Genomic DNA, 20,786 nt, shown 5'->3' with positions numbered 1-20,786 from the left:
TCACTGATGTGCGCTGATGATGCAGCACTGATGAGGTGGCACTTATGGGCACTGATAGGCAGCACTAATAGCCAGCACTGACAGGCATCACTGATGGGCACTGGTGGCACCTGTGAGCACTGATTGCTGCCACTGGTGGCGCTTTATTGTAATCGGGGAACTGATTACATGTCTCGATGTCCCCTGTGAGGAGATGCCGCTAATCAGCTCTCCTCGCCACACACTCTGTCAGTGTGAGGCAATGAGAGTCGATTACCAGCATTTCCATGTTTACATGTGACCGGCTGTGATTGAACACAGCCGATCACATGGTTAACCTCTTCAGCCCTGGAAGCATTTACCTCCTTCCTGACCAGAGCACTTTTTGCGATTCGGCACTGCGTCGCTTTAACTGTCAATTGAGCGGTCATGCGATGTTGTACCCAAATAAAATTGACTTCCTTTTTTTCCCACAAATAGAGCTTTCTTTTGGTGGTATTTGATCACCTCTGCGGTTTTTATTTTTTGCGCTATAAACAAAAAAAGCAACAATTTAAAAAAAAAATGCATTCTTTTTTACTTTATGCTATAATATCCCCAAAAAATATATAAAAACATTTTTTTTCCCTCAGTTTAGGCCGATATGTATTCTTCCACATATTTTTGGTAAAAAAAAATCTCAATAAGCGCATATTGATTGGTTTGTGCAAAAGTTATAGCGTTTACAATATAGGGGATAGATTTATAGCATTTTTATACATTTTTTTTTACTAGTAATGGTGGTGATCAGCGATTTTTATCGTGACTGCGACATTATGGCGGACAGATTGGACAATTTTGACACATTTTTGGGACCATTGGCATTAATACAGCGATCAAGGCAGGAAATTCAAAGTAACGCACGGGTACGTTAATTTTCCCAGCTGTGCCATTCTGCCAACGTATATCTACAGGAGCCGGTCGGCTGGGTCGCACCATGACCTATCAACACGGCACGGCCACAATCACCGTGTTGCATGCCCCCGTGGGCGTGGGAGAGAGGCCATTCTGGGACAACGTCATATGGTGTCATCCCAGCATGAGAGCCGCATTGCCCCTCTGTCATTTGACGGTGGGTGAGCAGCAAGCAGTTGAAGTGTGTTTGATCGGATTTTGAGGCCATCTGTCCGAAAGTTGTAGTTAAAATTAGTAATGGTTATGGACTGGCCAATATAAATCTCTGTATTTGAATGCTATTAAAATGTTTTGAAACAGGCAGTTCACGTAAGGAAACCCACAAGCATTTTAAAGCGGATGTCAGATGGTGGGCAATTATTGAAAATGCCTTCAAGACATCACTTCTGCTAAAGGGGCCAATTCCAACTTCAGAGGCCGATGGTTTACTCACTTTCGTGGTTCACCATTATATCTATTGGATTTTTATTGAATAAATGAATAGAAAGACACATTTCCTTGCGTTTTTATTAAAGTCGATCCCCTTTATCTGTAGGCACTGTTTAAATAAAGATCTAATATTTGCCTGTGTAGATATGATGAAAGATGTCAATATTTTCGATGGTGTGGTGTTCCTTATTTACATGGTTGTATACAGTTTATTTTCCTTTACTAACTGAGTTGATGACGGCATTATCATCAAAGGCAACAATAAAAATTCTTCTTTTAGTAGAGTGTGAAAAGGACAGACCCCCCTAATATTTGTATTTCAGTTTGTGCCTGCACTGGAAGTTTTCTCTTAACCTTCAGTGGGACACAAATGGAGGTTAAATCTCAGCAAGAAGATCTCACAGAGCAGTAAAAACCTGACAAAAATGTTGGCTGGAGTTACCTGTTTAGTATTAAAATACCATAATTTATAAATGTGTGGTCAGCCAAAATGCACTAAACTTTTGAACCATATGGTGCCTTTTCACGTGTGCCTGGAGTTCTGCGTTTAACCCAGTAACGTGTTACGGTTCACAAAGAAGTAAGCTTGAACCTATACAGTGTATGCAAATAATGTTTTCATTAACTTTTACTAGTCAGAATGTTTTCACTTTAGTCATGATAGAGGTCTATTAACTATTAGTTATTTGTGACTGGCTCTGAATTATCGCATGCCTAAAACTCCAGGTTTGGAAGGCTTTTAGATTTCACCACTGCTCTCAGTTTGTCACAATCCAGCAGGTTAAAATACTTACATTTGTCCCTTACTGTACCTCTAGATGGATGTTTCTGTCCTGGGTATATGTCAGAGGATCTCTCCATAGATGGAAAATCGTTTACGTGAAATACAGAAAAACATTTTAAAAAGAAAAGTGTTTAATCATTTCTAAACATATTATAAACCTCATTACCTCCACCACATTTTTTAAGGTGGATTCTACTATACATTTCATAGGAACATATGCCTAAAAAACTCGGTAATTACAGTGTATTTGACAAAGAAAACGTATGACCTGATTTTTCTAGGTGTATTTTTATTAAAAAGTCTATGTGCTGCAAAATGTATACAGGTACTCCTCACTTAACAGCCAGGTTCCGTTCCAATGACCAGGTCGTTAAATGAATTGGTTGTTAAATGAGGAGCCACAAGTAATCAATATTTTAAGCATTCTTAACTACTGTTCTGTACCATATTGAGAAAAAAAGGTCTAAACACAAAACTCCAGCTCAAAAACGTTGCTCTAATTTGCATAAGTACAGGACACAAACGAAAAGTCTGTACTGCATTGTACAATACAATGATGTATAGCGTGTCCTTCAGGTGGGGAGAGCTGCTCATAAGTCCAAGTGGTCGTTAAACAGGTAAGTCGTTGAACAAGGAGTATCAATACTGCAGGTGTACTGCAGGTTAGGTATTTGCTGAGACAGAGCTCTTAATTTTACATTTTTACAATTGCATGATTGGTGCTCTTTAAGTGTTTTAACCCAGGAGATACTAAACCACAAACCAGGGTTTCCAAGAAGTGAGAAATTGATGCCAGTTACAGCCTCAAATTAATGGGAACAAATCTATATATTACTACCAAAACCTTTTCTACATTTATATACTCATATTTCTGAAATCAGCACATTAAAAAGACAACAGTGTAAAGGTAATTGGATAAATTATTGATATAAAGAAGAGTGGGTGTTATATTTGTGTAAATCAATTATGTATACAGGAAGCAAGTTTTGTGCTTAAAGGGTCAGTCCAGTAAAAGTAAAGTTTTTGTTTTTGATAGATGCTGGAACGTCAAGGTGTCAAGCATTTTGTTGCATTTCCAGCACAAGCAAAATGTATGGATCATTTGCAAATTGGAAACAGATAAAAACAAGAACATTTTTGAAATAAGGATTTATGACCACAGACACATCAACTTAATAATAGCACCTCATTCCTTAATAGATTATATATGGAAAGGGAAAATTGGATTTTCAGGGTGCAATTTAATTAGAAAAATAGTAACAACTATATTATGTAAGATTTTTTTTTTTTTTTTTTTTTTTTTTTTACTATTATTTTAGAAAAAAAATTATAAAAATATTTTGTTAAAGCATACAGCAATTGGCAAGTACAGATCAATCAATAGGTATGTGTGGATACAGCATAAACCGATAGAATTCCCAACATGTTTCACCCATATATTGGGCTTCTTCAGGGGATGCTGTCCAATTAGCGGTACAAACTTCTATTAACCATTTCAGCCCAGAAGGATTTACCCCCTTCCTGATCAGAGCACTTTTTTGCGATTCGGCACTGCGGCGCTTTAACTGACAATTGTGTGGCCGTGCGACATGGCTCCCAAACAAAATTGGTGTCCTTTTTTTCCCACAAATAGAGCGTTCTTTTGGTGGTATTTGATCACCCCTGCAGTTTTTATTTTTTGCACTATGAACAAAAAAATAGCAACAATTTTGAAAAAAACACATTATTTTTTACTTTTTGCTATAATAAATATCCCCCAAAAATATATTAAAAACTTTTTTTCCTCAGTTTAGGCTGATATGTATTCTTTTACATATTTTTGGTAAAAAAAAATCACAATAAGCGCTTGGTTTGCGCAAAAGGTAAAAGCGTCTACAAAATAGGGCATAGTTATATGGCATTTTTATAAATTTTTTTTTTTACTAGTAATGGCGGCGATCAGCGATTTTTATGGTGAGTGCGACATTATGGTGGACACATTGGACAATTTTGACACATTTTTGGGACCATTGGCATTAAAACAGTGATCAATGCTTTAAAATTGCATTGATTACTGTAAAAATGTCACTGGCAGTAAAGGGGTTAACCACTAGGGGGCGAGGAGGGGTTAAGTGTGTCCCATGGGAGTGTTTCTAACTATCTGGGGGATGGGCTTGTGTGACGTGGACACTGATCGCTGCTCCCGATGACAGGGAGCAGATGATCAGTGTCCTGTCATTAGGCAGAACGGGGAGATGTTGTTTACATTGGAATCTCCTTGTTCTTGAGCTCCGTGACACGATCGTGGGTATCCGCGGGTCCCTCGGGCACTGTCACGGAGCTCGTGCCAGGAATTTCAAAGTAATGTACGGGTACGTTACTTTGCCGAGCCGTGCCATTCTGCCGACGTATATATGCCGACAACGGTCGGCAAGTGGTTAAAGAAACACATACATACAATGATTATAGTCATATCAACAATCAGTTTACAATCATAATGTCATACAAACATGTGCATTACCTCAACGCATGAGCGTGAAGGTGGCCTTAATTTTGCCACACAGTGGATGAGACAGGAAGCAAGGTAAAATCTCCCCAGATAGGCTTAAGACTTCACAAAAGATCTGACAGAAGTTTTTAATCTTCCTCATTCTAAATTAAAAGTTTTGTTTGAAGTTAAACTACAGCTTGGGTAATTATACACTCACCGGCCACTTTAATAGGTACACCTTATTATATCACCTTTATCTGTAGGCACAGTTTAAATAAATATCTAATATTTGCCTGTTCAGATATGATGAAAAAGTCAATATTTTTGATGGTGTGTTCTCACTTTTTCACATGGTTGTATACATTTACCGGCTACTTTTTTTAAAACACCTTGCTAGTACCAGGTTGGACTCCCTTTTGCCTTCAGAACTGCCTTAATTCTTCGTGGCACAGAAATTTTGGTCAACATTGACGTGATAGCATCACGCAGTTGCAGCAGATTTGTCAGCTGCACATCCTCGTTCCACCACATGCCAAAGGTGCTCTATTGGATTGAGATCTGGTGACTATGGAGGCCATTGGAGTACAGTGAACCCATTATCATGTTCAAGAATCCATTTTGAGATGATTTCAGCTTTGTGACATTGTGCATTATCCTGCTGGAAGTAGCCATCAGAAGATGGGCACGCTGTAGTCATAAAGAGATGGACATGGTCAGCAACAATACTTAGGTAGGCCGTGGCGTTTAAATGGTGCTCAATTGGTACTAAGGGGCCAAATGTGTGCCAAGAAAATATTCCCCACACCATTACACCACCATCACCAGCCTGAACCATTGATACAAGGCAGGATGGATCCATGCTTTCATGTTGTTTACCTCAAAGTCTGACCCTACCATCTGAATGTCACAGCTGAAATCGAGACTTATCAGACCAGGCAACATTTTTCCTTTCTTCTGTTGTCCAATTTTAGGGAGCCTGTGTGAATTGTAGCCTCAGTTTCCTGTTGTTATCTGACAGGAGTGGCATTCAGTGAGGTAGTCTGCTGCTGTGGCCCATCTGCTTTAAGGTTTGATGCATTGTGCATTCAGAGATCTTATTCTGCATACTTTGGTTGTAACCAGTTGTTATTTAAGTAACTGTTGCCTTTCTATCATCTCGGACAAGTCTGTCCATTCTCCACTGACCTCTAGCCATCAACAAGGCATTTTCATCCATACAACTACTGCTCACTGGATATTTTCTCTTTTTCGGACCATTCTCTGTAAACTCCAGAGATGATTGTGAGTGAAAATCCCAGTAGATCAGCAGTTTTTGAAATACTCAGACCAGCTTGTCTGGCACTAACAACCCTGCCATGTTTAACCACTACAATACAGGGCACTTTCGCCCCCTTACTTCCCAGACCAATGACAATTGCTAGGTCATGCTATGCTGTACCCAAATGAAATTTTTATCATTTTGTTCGCACAAACAGAGCTTTATTTTGGTGGTATTTATTCACGCCTTTTTTATTTTTTGCGATATAAGTGAAAAAAATGGGGAAATTTAGGGGAAAAAAACTATATTTTATTCTTTCTATTTTAAAAGAAATCCAATAAAATCGAATTTTGTCATAAATTTAAGCCAAAATGTATTCTGCTACATGTTTTTGGTAAAAAAAATCTGTTAAGTGTATAATGATTGGTTTGTGTGATCATGGACATATGTACGCTAATGATCATGTACAGATGTGTGCAGGTGATCATAGACATATGTGTGCAGATAATCATTGGGACATGTGATTTTAGTGGGGCATATGTGGGGGGCAGGTATTTTTATTATTTGGGGACATGTGTGTTTTGGCGACATTGTGTGGGGACATGTGTGTTTTACATGTGTGTTTACACTAGACTGGTGATGAGTGAGTAAAACTCATACTCACTGATCACCAGCCGGCTGCAGCGATCCGCTCTCCTCAGCCACAACTTCCGTGTGAGGAGAGGAGAGCCGATTGCCTAGCAACTGGCTTTTTGTTTGATTGGACACAGCCTTCGTGTGATCAGGACGGTCAGTCATAGAGCCCTCCTGCCGATCAGAGATGCAACGTGTCCGGGTGACATGAGCACATCGGGATAGCTCCGCTGTGTGGGCACGTGCACGCGATCCCCCTCCTTCTGAAGGACGTTCCTGAACGTCCACTCAGAAGGAGAGGAGACCCACCCGGCTGTATATGTACATTGGCAGGGTGGGAAGTAGTTAAAGTCACTTAAATCCCATTTCTTCCCCATTCTGATGCTCAGTTTGAACTTCAGCAAGTTGTCTTCACTACGTCTAGTTGCCTAAATGTATTGTTCCTGGCTTGTAATTGGCTGATTTGTGTTACCAAGCAATTGAACAAGTGTTTCTAATAAAGTGGCCAGTGAGTGCATCTTTCTTACTTGAGTTTCCAAGTCTGCTAATCTGTTACAACCTTTATGAGTGGGTCACACTCTTGTTATATTTTACTACTATTATTTTTTTAGAAAATGCTTCTCAAAAAGTAGTAATACACAAAGAATGGTGTTAACACGTAGCACATGGCTGTCAGTGACAGAGCCCAGAACTAGGATTTCCTGCCCCTGGTGTCCTCAAGAGGTAGAAGAAAGTGAAAAATGACTGTTTTCACCAAACTCCATATTTTACTGAATTTTCACTTTTAGCTAGACCCTCTAAAATATTGCACAAAATAGTTTTTGAAGTTAAGAAAAGAAGCATACCACACTTTATAACCAACTAAGCATTCATTAGACCTTTATCATCTTGTTGTGTGTCCGATATATATATATATATATATATATATATATATATATATATATATATATATATATACCAAAACATGAAGATGTTCAAAATGCAGCTTTTGTGTCACATTTAACCACTTCCAGCCCAAGGATGTCCTTGACATTCAGTGGGGATATCTGAATGATGCCTGCAGCTGCTTTTATGGCAGTGATTCTGTGCCGCCGCTTGATTGTTCTTACAGGTGATGGGATGGGACATTGCAATCTGGTGCTTCTCCAGGCTCTCCTGTGCCATCGGGGACCCAGAAAAAGAATCCGATGCCGCATGATGGCGACCAGAGGGTCAGCAGTCATCTCTATGACCGTCAGAGTCCCGGGCGGGACGTTATGACGTCACGCCCGGCCGTGATTGCAAACAAAGCCTCGATCACGGATGGAAAGCATGGGATCGTAATTTTTTTTTTTTTTATCTCATGATTTCCAGCTTGGAGTAGAGATGTGCCCCATATCTCTCCATAATGAGGACCTGCCACGCACCATTCCTATTACAAGGGATGTTTACATTCCTTGTAATAGGAATACAAGTGATGGAAAAAAAAGAAAGCAAAAGTGTAAAAAAAAAGTAAATATAAACAATAATAAACGCCATTCAAACCACACATGTGAGGTATCGCCATGTGGATTAGAGTGAGAGCAACAATTCTAGCACTAGACCTCCTCTGTAGCTCTAAACTGATAACCTATAAAAAAATTTAAAGCTTCGCCTATGGAGATTTTTAAGTACCGAATTTTGGCGCCATTCCATGAGTGTGTGCAATTTTAAAGCATGACATGTTGGGTATCTATTTACTCGGCGTATTTCCTCAGTGTAACATCATATTTCATGTTATATAAAAAAAATTGGGATAACTTTACTGTTTTGTTATTTTTTAATTCATGAAACCAAAAACCCCAAAAAAGCATTTGAAAAATTGTTTGCGCAAGTACCGTGCAAAATAAAAAGTTGCAATGACCGCCATTTTATTCCCTAGGGTCTCGGCTAAAAAAAATAATGTTTGGGGGTTCTGAGTAATTTTCGATCCAAACAATTTCAATTTTTTTAATGGTGCAGTAAAAGAAAAGTGAGCATAATTAGGTTTGAGTATGTTTTTCATACTATAATGGAAAATTGTGTTTTGTCCCTAAGCTGTTTTTCAGTGTTGTATTGTCAATCTAGTTTTATTATGTACAGTTTAATAAGTGAATTGAATCTTAAAACTGTGTTAGAACACTGTGAGACATGCATTAAATATATAATCATTTTTTAAGCATTCTGGGTATTATGTTTGTCTGCTAGATTTAACATATGCTTGCTACCTCCGTACCTGTAGAACATGATATGATATTGGACTAAAAGGACAAGACTGAGAGTAATTTGCAAAGAAGATACTCTGAGCACAGGATGGAGAAGGGTTAACTTGGCTTCCTGACTTTATGTTGCCGTCAATACAAAGTGGCGCCGAATTCTGTTGACCCTTCTGAGGCTTTCCTGACAATACACTAACAGACTTTGTGCAAGTCGTTTCCTATGAATTATTAAAACAAACGTTTGGCTGCTAATTGATGAACACTAATGTGTTTTCTAATCACTGCAGTTTGAGTTTTTAGCACTAAACAAAACAGTTACGATTGATCTGTGGCTTGGTCCTGGTTGCAGACGCCTGCAATCTCAGCCTTGCTCTTAAATGTTCATAGACGCCATGTAGCCCCAGGTCACATGGGATTGTGGGTCTGTCCTCTTCCTTTTTCTTCCATCTCCAAATTTAGTTACTTTGACTCTGAAGTCACTGGTAATTTATGCCAATTCAGCTGTTATCCATGCTCTAAATTGTCATCCCTTTAAAGTTCTTTAACACACACACATACGATTATCAATTTTTTACGTTTTTTTTTTTTTAATTGCCTTACAATAAATTGGAGCAAATCTCCAGTCATTAACTTAATAGTTTTGATTCTGATGAATACTGGTTTCAATAAAAAAAAAAATCAAAGGACTGAAAAAGGAAAGTAATGTTTTAGTTTATAGATGTTTACAAAATTGCCTTATAATATTTTTCCTATCATTATGTATATGGTAAGGATTAGGTAGATTAAAGAGTAGACAAAAAGTGTGGAGATTAAAATGCATTTATTTAACCACTTGACCACTGGGCACTTAAACCCCCTTCCTAACCAGACCAATTATCAGCTTTTGGTGCTCTCACAATTTGAATGACAATTACTCAGTCATGCAACACTGTACCCATATGAAAATTGTTGTTCTTTTTTTCACACAAATAGAGTTTCTGTTATAACATTTTGCAAATTAGTAATTTTTCATAATACATTTTCGCCAAGTTTTATACTGCTACATATCTTTGGTAAAAATAACCCAAATTGGTGTATATTATTTGGTCTGTATGAAAGGTATAGCGTCTACAAGCTATGGTGCCAATCACTGAAAATTGATCACACTTAAAGTACTGACAGCCTAGCTGATTTCTTGAGACCCTAATAAGCCAAGACAGTACAAATACCCCCCAAATGACTCCTTTTGGGAAAGTAGACATTCCAAGGTATTTAGAAAAAGGCATGGTGAGATTTTTGAAGTTGTAATTTTTTTGAACAATTCTTTGCAAAATCAAGCTTTTTTTTCTCTTTTCACAAAAGTATTATTATCAGGTTATTTCTCACACACAGCATATGCATACCACAAATTACACCCCAAAATACATTCTACTACTCCTCCTGAGTATGGTGATACCACATGTGTGAGACATTTACACACCGTGGCCACATACAGAGGCCCAACATGCAGGGGGCACCATCAGGCGTTCTAGGAGATTAAATTACACATCTAGTTTCATGACTACCTCTTACACTTCTGAAGGCCCTGGAGCACTAAGACAATAAAAACGCTTAAAAAATGACCCCATTATGGAAACAAAACACTGCAACATATAATCTATGAGGCATATTGAGTTTTTTAAACATTTCATTTTTTTCTACAAGTTTTTGGAAAATGTGGAAAGAAAATGAAAATGCATTTTCTTTTTACACAGAGTTGTTATATATACAATATTTCTAACACATAGCATGTAAATGGCAAAAATTACACCCCAAAACATTGTCTGCTACTCCTGAGTATGGCGATACCACATGTGTGAGACTTTTACACAGCCTTGCCACATACAGAGGCCCAGCATGCGGGGAGCACCATCAGGCGTTCTAGGGGCATACATTTCAAATCTAATTTGGCTACCTATTACACTTTGTAGCACTGTAGTGGCACGGATGAGCCGTGGATGGGAATGGTTGAGCATGGTTGAGCCATGAATGTGGATGACTGGGTATAGCTGAGTATGGATGGGATGGCTGAATATGGCTGAGTGGGTATGGCTGGGATGGCAGAGTATGGCTGGGTCGGGTATGGCTGAGTGTGGATGGTATGGCTGAGGATGGATGGATAAGTATTGCTGAGTATGGAGGGATGGATGAGTATCGCTGAGCATGGATGGCTAAGTATGGATGGATGGATGGATGAGTATTGCTGAGGATGTATGAGTATTGGTAAGTATTGCTGAGGATAGATAGATGAGTATTGCTGAGATGGCTGGATGAGGATCAATGAGTGTTGATGCGTATTTCTGGGATGGCTGGATGAGTTTTGCTGGGATGGATGGATGAATATTGATGAGTATTGCTGGGATGGGCACAGATCAGCGCTATGGGCAGTGCACATCCAGCCCACAGCGGTGCTGTACTTGATCTCCCCCTCTCCACTCAAACTGTACCGATTGGTACAGAGAGGAAACAGACATGAAACTGGTTCGTTTACAAGTGATCAGCGGCCATTTAATGTGATCCATAATGGCGGTCAAGGGTATTCCTGGGTACGCACCCCAGGGGGCGCACAAGAGCAAGATTCTGATGCCCTCCCAGAATAAGTCAACCGCGCTGCAGCCATCTTTCGGCTATGGCCCGGTCGGCAAGTGGTTAAATCTATTCGTCATATTAGTTTTTGTCACCAGGAATTCAGAGCTGATAGTGTTTGGTTCTTAAAAGAAATGCTGACTGAGGAGGAGTGAATGGAGGCCTATTTTTAAAGAATTTTGTGATGTGTTTCCTGTTGGGAGGATCCATGATCTCTCGGCTGCTGCTCTGAAAGACTTGAGCTGTCACACTTAAAGTGCTTGTAAAGGCAGAAGGTTTTATAATCTTCATGCATTCAATGCATTAAAATAAAAAGCCTTCTGTGTGCAGCAGCTCCCCCAGCACACCTATCACTTACCTGAGCCCCCTCTTGATCCAGCGTTGTCCATGAGTGCCTCGGCCGTCCAGGACTCTCCCTCCCGATTAACTGAGATTCAGCAGCGGCGCCATTGGCTCCAGCTGCTGTCAAAGTCAGTTAGCCAATCAAGACAGAAAGGGGGTGGAGCAGAACCATGGCTCTGTGTCTGAGTGGATACACTGAGCTGCAGCTGGGCTCGGGTGTCCCCCTAACAGGCTGCTTGCTGTGGGGGCACTCAACAGGCTGAAGGGGACAGGAGCACCAAAGAGAGACCAGAGAAGAGGAAAATCTGGGCTGATATGTGCAAAACCATTGCACAGAGCAGGTAAGTATAATGTGTTTGTTACTTTTAAAAGGAAAAAAAGGAAACTTTACAACCACTTTAACTCCCTTGCCCAAACCCTCAAACACTTATGCCTTGACTTAGTCCTGAAACTCAATTCTTTAAGTAACCCTGTCACTATCTTAAAATAACTAAAATTATATCCCTAAAGTCTCAATCGTCATTTTTGGCAAACATTTGTTGCAGCATGTTGGGTTGCTTAAATGTTTATTTGTTTTTTTTTTTAATCACTATTCAATGCCTCTACCTACAAAGAAAAAAAAAACTTCAGTTGAGCTTTGACATTTACCCCAAATGGGAAAAAAAAATCACATGTACAGTGCTTTAAAAAAAGTAAAGGTGAATTTATGTAGGAAAGAAAATATAATTCTAATTGTATGCTATATACAATGTTTTATGTGAAGGCTTTGATGACATTGCAATCTTACCCTGTAACACTAAACCAATGGTACTGGCATCTAAATTTACTCTTGTGCCCCACAAATAGTTTTGCCTTTTTAGATCGTTCTTTAAAAACACAAGATACAGGTCTTAGAGAGGTCACTTCTCGAATATTAGTAAGTGGTGAAATGATGTGATAAAGTGCTGAAATATACAATATAAATCATCATTTATGAGGAGTTCTAATGTAAAGGTTCAGCCGACAAATATGACTCAACCTAGTGGAAAATGTAGTCTTTTGGATTTGTACAATGTTGCACTGGTAAGGACAATTGTGCATCTGGACTTGATTAGAATGTGTCCCTGCACATTCAGTCAACTGAAGGTAAAGTGTATTTATTTCAGTAAGCACATGTTTTGAACTATGATTGCAATGCTTACTTTAAAGAGATACTGTCACTTTGCCAAATCAAGACACAGTGTCAATGTGTTACTTAAAGTGATACTAAAGTCTTGTTTTTTTGTTGTTAAAATAACAAACGTTATACTTACCTGCTCTGTTAAGTGGTTTTGCGCAGAACATCCCATATCCTCCACTTCTCGGTTCCTTTTCGGGAGTAGGAGGTCACATGCTCCCCCATACCTAGAAGTAGTGTTTTTTTTTTATCTGACAGTAGTGGAGGAGGGAGTGGCATGGGATTGTTTATAATGTGAGTATAACTGGAGTTGTGGGGAACAGGGTTTTATTTTTTGGCAGGACATACTTTTATTGGCCAGTGAAAAGTGGCAACAGAGTCTCATTAATGAAATGCAACATACATGATGAATGGGACAGAGGATACTGGGCTCACGGTTATGTTACCATGGTTTTCCCCCTCCTACCTCATATGGAGTGTGGTGGAGCGATGGGCAAACAATAGGATACTTATCGTTACCTCCAGGGTGTAGAAATGTTGTTTTGTTGTGTCATTTGTTTTTCTATCCCTGATATGGAGTAATGAGCTGTAACGGGTGTGCAGATCATAAGATGTTAAAAATTCTTCCCGAAAAGTTCACTGTACTGTGATACAAATATGATACGTTGTTCAATCTCTTAAGTTTCTAATTGTCTTGTAAACGTCAATAAAAATCATTGAAACAGAAATGCAACAAATATGGTAGAAACAACAGCAATAAATCGCAACTCCCAACTGTGCTTCATTTGATATTTTGCCCATTCTCAATTCAACAACTAGGGTGGTATGATAAATGTCTATTTAAAAGATGAGTTATAGTGCAGGTATCTGCCGGGTATCCATTGTTTTCCTGTGTTGAAGCAGATTTTTGATTCAGTACGAAAACAAAATTACAAACAGCTTTGTGCATGTTGAAAGTAAATCTGACATAGATACAGCTGTGATCAGAAATGAAACCACAATCCTTGTTTAAGATGCAGGCATTCTAATAACTGTTGTAAAGCAATATGATGTGTACTGAATGAGTTTTTTTTTTTTTTTTGCAGTTTTCTTTTTTTCTCATAAAGATTAATTTGGCATTGACAGAAAAATGGGGTGTTTACATGTTGTGTATATCATGCTAACATGCTGCACTAACCTACATTTTAGCATCCAAATTTACTAGTTTGAACTAGGTTTCTCAAAATAAATTTTGAGAGCCGCTTGTCATCATAATCATTAAAAAGACTTTACATACATGAGAATAAAAGATCTATTTATTTTGTTATTTGGCACAAACATAAATTACTTTATTGACTAATTTATCATTGTCTAATACTCCTTACACCATTAAAAATGGCTTTTGTTAAATAATTTAGAACTGCTTAAAGTAGGAAGTTTTGGAATTGACATATATCTACCTTGATCTTGCATGTCTAATGTCAGATACTGGTGGAATTCACAAGGTCATAATGCAGATAAGAGCACATCCTTTGGATATGTCTAAGCTGGACTTTCTTTTTACATTTTTTTTCCTTTATCGAGAGCAGAATAAGCAGAGCAGAGAAGGTTTACAGCAAAGAGTCACAATGCTAAAAAAGTCATAGTCAAAAATACACAGCATCATAACCACTGTAAAATGCAGGAAGCATTTCTTCATACCATGTAACACTCTGTATTTCGCCCTTAATAGGCACGTCAAATTTGCAGCCTCTTAAGGTGAAAGGTAGGCAAATTCCAGAGTATTGGGAGAGAATATCATGACTCTATTCTGATATATTGTATATAGCACCAGGAGAACTAGGGTGAGAAATACAAAAGAGGGTGCAGGAGGGAGGAAAAGTGATTGGGCACATGGTGGGTCTGTCATTAACTTGACATCAATGCTCAATATTCAGGCGTACAAGCAAAGTCAATCCAAAAGAACCAGTTTCGAGAAATCGCTCCCCTCTGTGGTTTGTAGAGGTCATGACATGCTCCCTGGTTTAAAATTCATTTTACTGAGCCAATCATTGTATGGATGGGGAAAGTGTAGTTTTCCAATATAAGGCGATACATGCTTTTGCTATGTTCAAAAGATGCATCAAAAGTGAGTGTTCATACCTCTTTGCTGAGGATGACAGGTGAAGTAGGAAGGCTGCAGGATTCGTCCCACAGGTGGACATTGTCAGTTTGAATAAAATTTCTTTTACCTACCGTATTGGCGTATAACACTCACTTTTTCCACCTGAAAATAGGGTGAAAATCGTGGGTGCGTGTTATACGCCGACATAGTGTGACTCAGAGGGGACGAGCGCCACCAGATTAGACAGAGCTGAATCTCCAGTGTACTCTGCTCAGCTTCACTTGCAGTCACACCTAGTCCTGCCTTCTGGACAGCTCCTAGCATGTCACATGTCCTGGATTGCGATCTGAGTCCCGAGCTGACCCGAGTACACAGGAGATCTGGCTCTGTCTACATCCGCACTGGCTACATTAACAGGCACTGGTGAGGCTGCAGATGGGCACTGAGCAGGCTGCAATGATGGACAATAGCAAGGCTGCAGATGGGTTCTGAGCAGGCTGCATTGATGGGCAATGGCAAGGCTGCAGATGGGCACTGCTGAGGCTGCAAATGGGCACTGATCAGACTACAATGAAGGACAGTGGCAAGACTATAGATGGGCAATGGTGGGGCTGCAAATGGACACTGATCAGGCTTCATTAATGGGCAATGGTGAGGCTGCAGATGGGCACTGAGCAGGCTGCATTGATGGGTAATGGCAAGGCTGCAGATGGGCACTGCTAAGGCTGCAAGTGGGCATTGATCAGACTACAATGATGGGCAATGGCAAGGCTGCAGATGGCCAATGGTGGGGCTACAAATGGGCACTGATCAGGCTTCATTAATGGGCAATGGTGAGGCTGCAGATGGGCACAGATCAGACTGTATTAATGGGAACTGACCCTTATTTTGCTTCAAAGTCCGTTATTTAAAATTTAAGTTTTTTTTCCTGAAATGCTTCTAAAAATTAGGGTGCGTGTTATATGCATGTGCGTATTATATACCGATAAATACAGGTAGCTCCAAAAGTTATGGAAGAGCAGGCAGCTCCAAAATATATGTGAATTTTTTTTTTTTTTGCCATCTCCAACAGAAGGGGGGCACTGTGGAAAGATTTCTTGGGACTCTATGCCATTGTGAAACTATATTAAACCCAGTCTCTTGTACTTTGCTATAAAACTGACTCTGTATGGGTAAATGGAAGGATGAGATTTTTCGTTGATCTGGAAAAGTAATGCCAGGTTTTGCATTTTGCAATGTATGGAGGAGTGAATTGAACCATCGATGTGTGAGAATCTTATAGGATTTTGAAAGTCCATGTTAGACCATAGAGGGATTTGTGCATAATTCTTCAAAGGCTATCATAGAGAAGGGTGGGAGATGCTTTCCTCAAATTTGTGTCTGGAAGTAACAAATTTGGAAGACTCGCCATTGAGAAATGGGGAGGTTGGACCAATAGTTAGATAACTGAGAACAATTCAAAGTTAGGAAGTGTTTTATGCACTGGTTATCAAGAGAAGGCTGGAATGCCTTGTTTGAGTTTCCTGAGGGGAATTTGGGGTGTCTACGATGGGGGTGGTAAACGAGAGTAAAATGTCAATCAAGGAGGAGCTGATATATAATGCCTTGGATAACATCTCCAAATTCCCGACCACCTGGGAACCCTGGATTACTTTCAAAAGTTCCCAATCATACCAAGATGTCAAGTCGACTTCTAAATAACTCCTAACCGGGGTGACACCACCCCTGCTATCAAAGCCTAATTTAAATTCAAACTCAATTATGAGATATTTAAGGGTATTGAGCACTAAAAGCTGGAGAGGGTAGTTGATGATGACCTCACCCTCTCTCCTCTTCCGCACTCCCCCTGTCTTCCCTTTATACTCTGACCCCTATGACTCCTTACCCTTTTTTTTTTCCCTTCTTCCCTTCGCCCACTTCATCCCCATATAAGCATTTGCTCCACTGGCATTCCTTTCTCCCCTTTTTTATATCGCCCTTTGAGAATATGCACTCCTAAGCACCGTAGCCATATCTGACTGCTCACAACTTAGAAATGCATAGTTTTATTTCAACATAGCTCATTTGATTAACTATATATGCAGATGTGTATTACTTATACAGGCTCATCGAGCCATGATTGTTCATGCTAAGTTTGTATTTTGTATTTTCTCAATAAAATCTTTATGCATAAAAAAAAAATGTCACTCAAGGTATAGCTCCTGTCTGAATGTTTGATAGTGTTACCAATCAATGCAGACCTTGGAATCTCCTCTCTAAGCCAATGTAGGTAGCTGGGAGGGGAATTTTTTTTTTTTTGTTTGATAGCTTTTTATTGTTATTATTATATAGAATGTATATAGCGCTAACAGTTTACACAGCGCTTTACAATGTAGAGGGGAAACAAGACAATCACAATGCAGTAACGCAGAAGGAATAGAAGGGCCCTGCTCATAGAGCTGACAAATGTCAATAAAAGTAGCAATGGAAATTTCTGACCATCACATACATGTACTTACCTGTAGGATACAAGTGTGTATGTGCGCAAGTATCTAGTGAAAAAATCTTTTAGTGCTCTGCCTGACTGACATATAATACAACCCCAATTCCAAAAAAAGTTGGTATGCTGTCTACATAATTAAAGAATGCATTGATTTCCAAAGCCCATAAATCTATATTTTATTCACAATAGAAAATAGAAACATATCAAATGTGTAACTGAGAAAATTGACCATTTTGTAAAATTGAATTGCAAAGGCTTTAAATATATTATCATCTACAGTGCATAATATCATCAAAAGACAACGGCAGAAGGGATCCCCTGTACAATCGCTGTAGCTGTACAGGGGCCGCTTTAAGGGGTATAGTGGGCACACGTGTGCCACGTCACTGAGAAACTGATGCACATGCCTGGCAGCCCCAATGTCCGCCAGACATTTGCAATCGCTTGTGGCAGAGCAGGAACAGGGATCTGTGTGTGTAAACACACAAATACACATCCTGTCAGGGGAGAGGTGACAGATCGTGTGTTCCTAGTATATAGGAACACTGATCGATCTCCTCCCCCAATCAGTCCCTTTCCCCCACAGTTAGAACACACAGTGAGGGAACACATTTAACCACTTGGTCACCCCTAGTGTTAACCCCTTCCCTGCCCGTGACATTTATACAGTAATCAGTGGCTATTTTTAGCACTGATCGCTGTATAAATGTTAATTGTTTCAAAAAAGTGTCAGAAGTGTCCAATCTGTCAGCCACAATGTTGTAGTCCCAATAAAAATCGCAGATCACCGCTATTACTAGTAAAAAAAATAATAATAATAGCAATGGCATAAATCTATCCTATATTTTGTAGACACTATAACTTTTGTGCAAACCAATATACGCTTATTGCAATTTTTTTTTACCAACAATATGTAGAAGATTACATATCGGCCTAAACTGAGCAAAAAAAAAATTTTTTTTTTAAATTGGGATATTATAGCAAAAAGTAAAAAAAATTGTGTTTTTTTTTCAAAATTGTTCTCTTTTTGTTTATAGCGCAAAAAAATAAAAACCGCAAAGGTGATCAAATACCACCAAAAGAAAGCTCTATTTGTGGGAAAAAAGGATGTCAATTTTGTATGAGTACAACGTCGCACGACCGCGCAATTGTCAGTTAAATCGATGCAGTGCCGTATCACAAAAAATGGCCCGGCCAGGAAGGGGGTAAATTCTTCCGGAGCTGAAGTGGTTAAAAACAGGCATGGTGCAGTGATGAACATCACTGCACTAGCTCAGAAATACTTCCAAAAATTACTGTCTGTGTACACAGTTTACCATGCCATTCAAAATGCAAGTTAAAGCTCTGTCTTGCAAAGAAGAAGCAATATCTGAACATGATCCAGAAATCTTCCCTGGGCCAAAGTTCATTTAAAATTGTGTGGTGGAAACATGGAGGTTGAGGCCACTCCTCATCATTTATTCACTTGGGCTGGTCGGGAGTAGTAGCAATCCTTTCCTCTTTACACTTACTAGCCTTCTGGATTGGTATCAGGATAAGCCTGCACCCCATGTTCTGGGACACAGGGATATGTTTTCACCTCCCTCCACTTTGAGCATTGCCAAAAGCAATATACTAGTATTGTGGTATTGGTAATAACAATACCAGTCATGTTTACCCCTTCTTGCCTTTTTGGTCAAAGGTTCCACAGTTGAAGTCTTTTTTTAATTTTACTTTTTTATCTGCCTGGAGTTCAGCTTTTTCTTTTGATGTTCTTTGTTCTGATGCTCTTAAGATTTATAAAGAGATGACTAAACTGTCTTGAAAATATGCACATAACATATTACCTTAAAATTATACGTTTAATACTTATAAGCAAGCAATTGTAAATGCCTGTTATAGCTTTCTTTAATTCATCTAACGGTTTTGATTTCACAGACTCTGAAGACTGGCCTTACGATGGTTGGGAAAGTTGTTACTCAACTTACTGGTACACTGCCTGCTGGTTCTTCAGATGAAGACTTGTCATCTCACAGCAATTCCAGACGTAGTCCTCTTGCCCCTGGAGTCATTACTATCATTGACACAGAAACTGTTGCTGAGGGACAGGTAAGCCACTTTAAATTTACCTTTTTAATATTTAATTACACCTATCTATTCAGCTGGTGATAGCAGGACATGGCACTCTGATTGTTGCTCGACTCATGACTTAAGCCTCCTACACACCAATAGTTATTTTTTTTGTTCAATGCAGCAGGGCTGAACAAAAAAAAAAAAAAAACTGACAGCTGAGCAGGAGCTGCTAGTACAGCAGCTGAGAGTGCTGATCGGGAGCCGTTTGTCAGACCTTTTCTAGTCATTCCCCTTCGACGGAAGCTGGCCAAACGGCAGCTTCTTTTGTACTGACTCCAGTACACATGGGCTGAATTGAACCGGCCAATGCCGCCGGACATTCTCTCCATGTGTGCTAGGCTTTACACAGGGCTATGGAATGTTCCATGTGACATTTCTGGTGATTGGCACACTATTACTGTTACATTTCGTGAATCACATTCTGTTCCAAACTCACATGTACCAGGTAATGTACTAGGTATTTCCCCTGGCGGTTCAATGGGAGAAGTGGAGTAGCATAGGGAAAAAGTTGCATTTTGCAGCTGGAAAAGTAGAGGTGATGCTTTACCCAGCACTTCAGATTTTGCCTTAGCATTTTTATAGTGTACCAGTATGCTCCAGTCCCCTTTGTTGGTAATTTTGTGATGTGAGATACCCTACTTATGATGCAGAAGAGGCATTCCCAAACAAACCAAATGTAGACTCCTTTAATAAGCAGAAAGCCTGATTATGGTAGGTTTAAGAGTTCTGTTTCTTGCAGCCACTAATCAGATTGAAATCTGCCTTGTTTAAATGTGTTTTTTGGATATAGGATTCTGTGGCTCTGTAAGATGTTCACTGTAGTCTGACGGCTACATATTATGCAGAACTAAATTTAATTTAGTTTGCGTGAACAGTTACAGTGCTTGCTAATTAATAGTTTACTGATTGGTTTCACTCGTTGCCTGGAAGTAATGTCTTTTTTTCTATCCCTGGTAACCCGGCCTTACTTACCGTATATGGAAGATAATCAAAAACCCAGAGACAAACTGCTTCACTGTACCATATCCCCTCTGGTGAATCTATTGAGTGGATTACATTTGTATTTTAAAAGAAACATTTGGGGCGTGTCCAAAATGGCGAAGTAATCAGCGTCTATCCTGGAGTTCTGCTAGTGAGAATCTCTTCATTTCTCTGTATCTGGGTTTCCTCATTCTCATGCGCTGGCGATTTTGGTGTGGATGCCTTACAACTCCTCTGGGCATGGAAAAGGGGATAATAAACTGTCAGGGCTGGGCCCACCCCTTCTCTGAGCTGGCCGCTCAG

The 20,786-nt window shown here is 39.5% G+C and overlaps 1 protein-coding gene across 5 annotated transcripts in view; it reads left to right on the top strand.

The window, feature by feature from the left end:
* The window catches only part of BCAS3 (BCAS3 microtubule associated cell migration factor), a 1,583,483-nt gene that overhangs the window by 312,753 nt on the left and 1,249,944 nt on the right, over positions 1-20,786 (top strand). For all 5 annotated transcript variants that reach the window (XM_077482133.1, XM_077482136.1, XM_077482134.1 and 2 more), the window contains exon 13: positions 19,308-19,478. In XM_077482133.1, coding sequence (XP_077338259.1) covers positions 19,308-19,478 — 171 coding nt within the window. The remainder of the gene's footprint in view (positions 1-19,307; positions 19,479-20,786) is intronic.

This window comes from Lithobates pipiens, unplaced genomic scaffold (assembly GCF_037356315.1).
Source record: "Lithobates pipiens isolate NorthernLeopardFrog02 unplaced genomic scaffold, aLitPip1_a1.2 Scaffold_16, whole genome shotgun sequence".
Lineage (NCBI taxonomy): Eukaryota > Metazoa > Chordata > Amphibia > Anura > Ranidae > Lithobates > Lithobates pipiens.
This window is presented reverse-complemented; position numbering and strand designations above follow the sequence as displayed.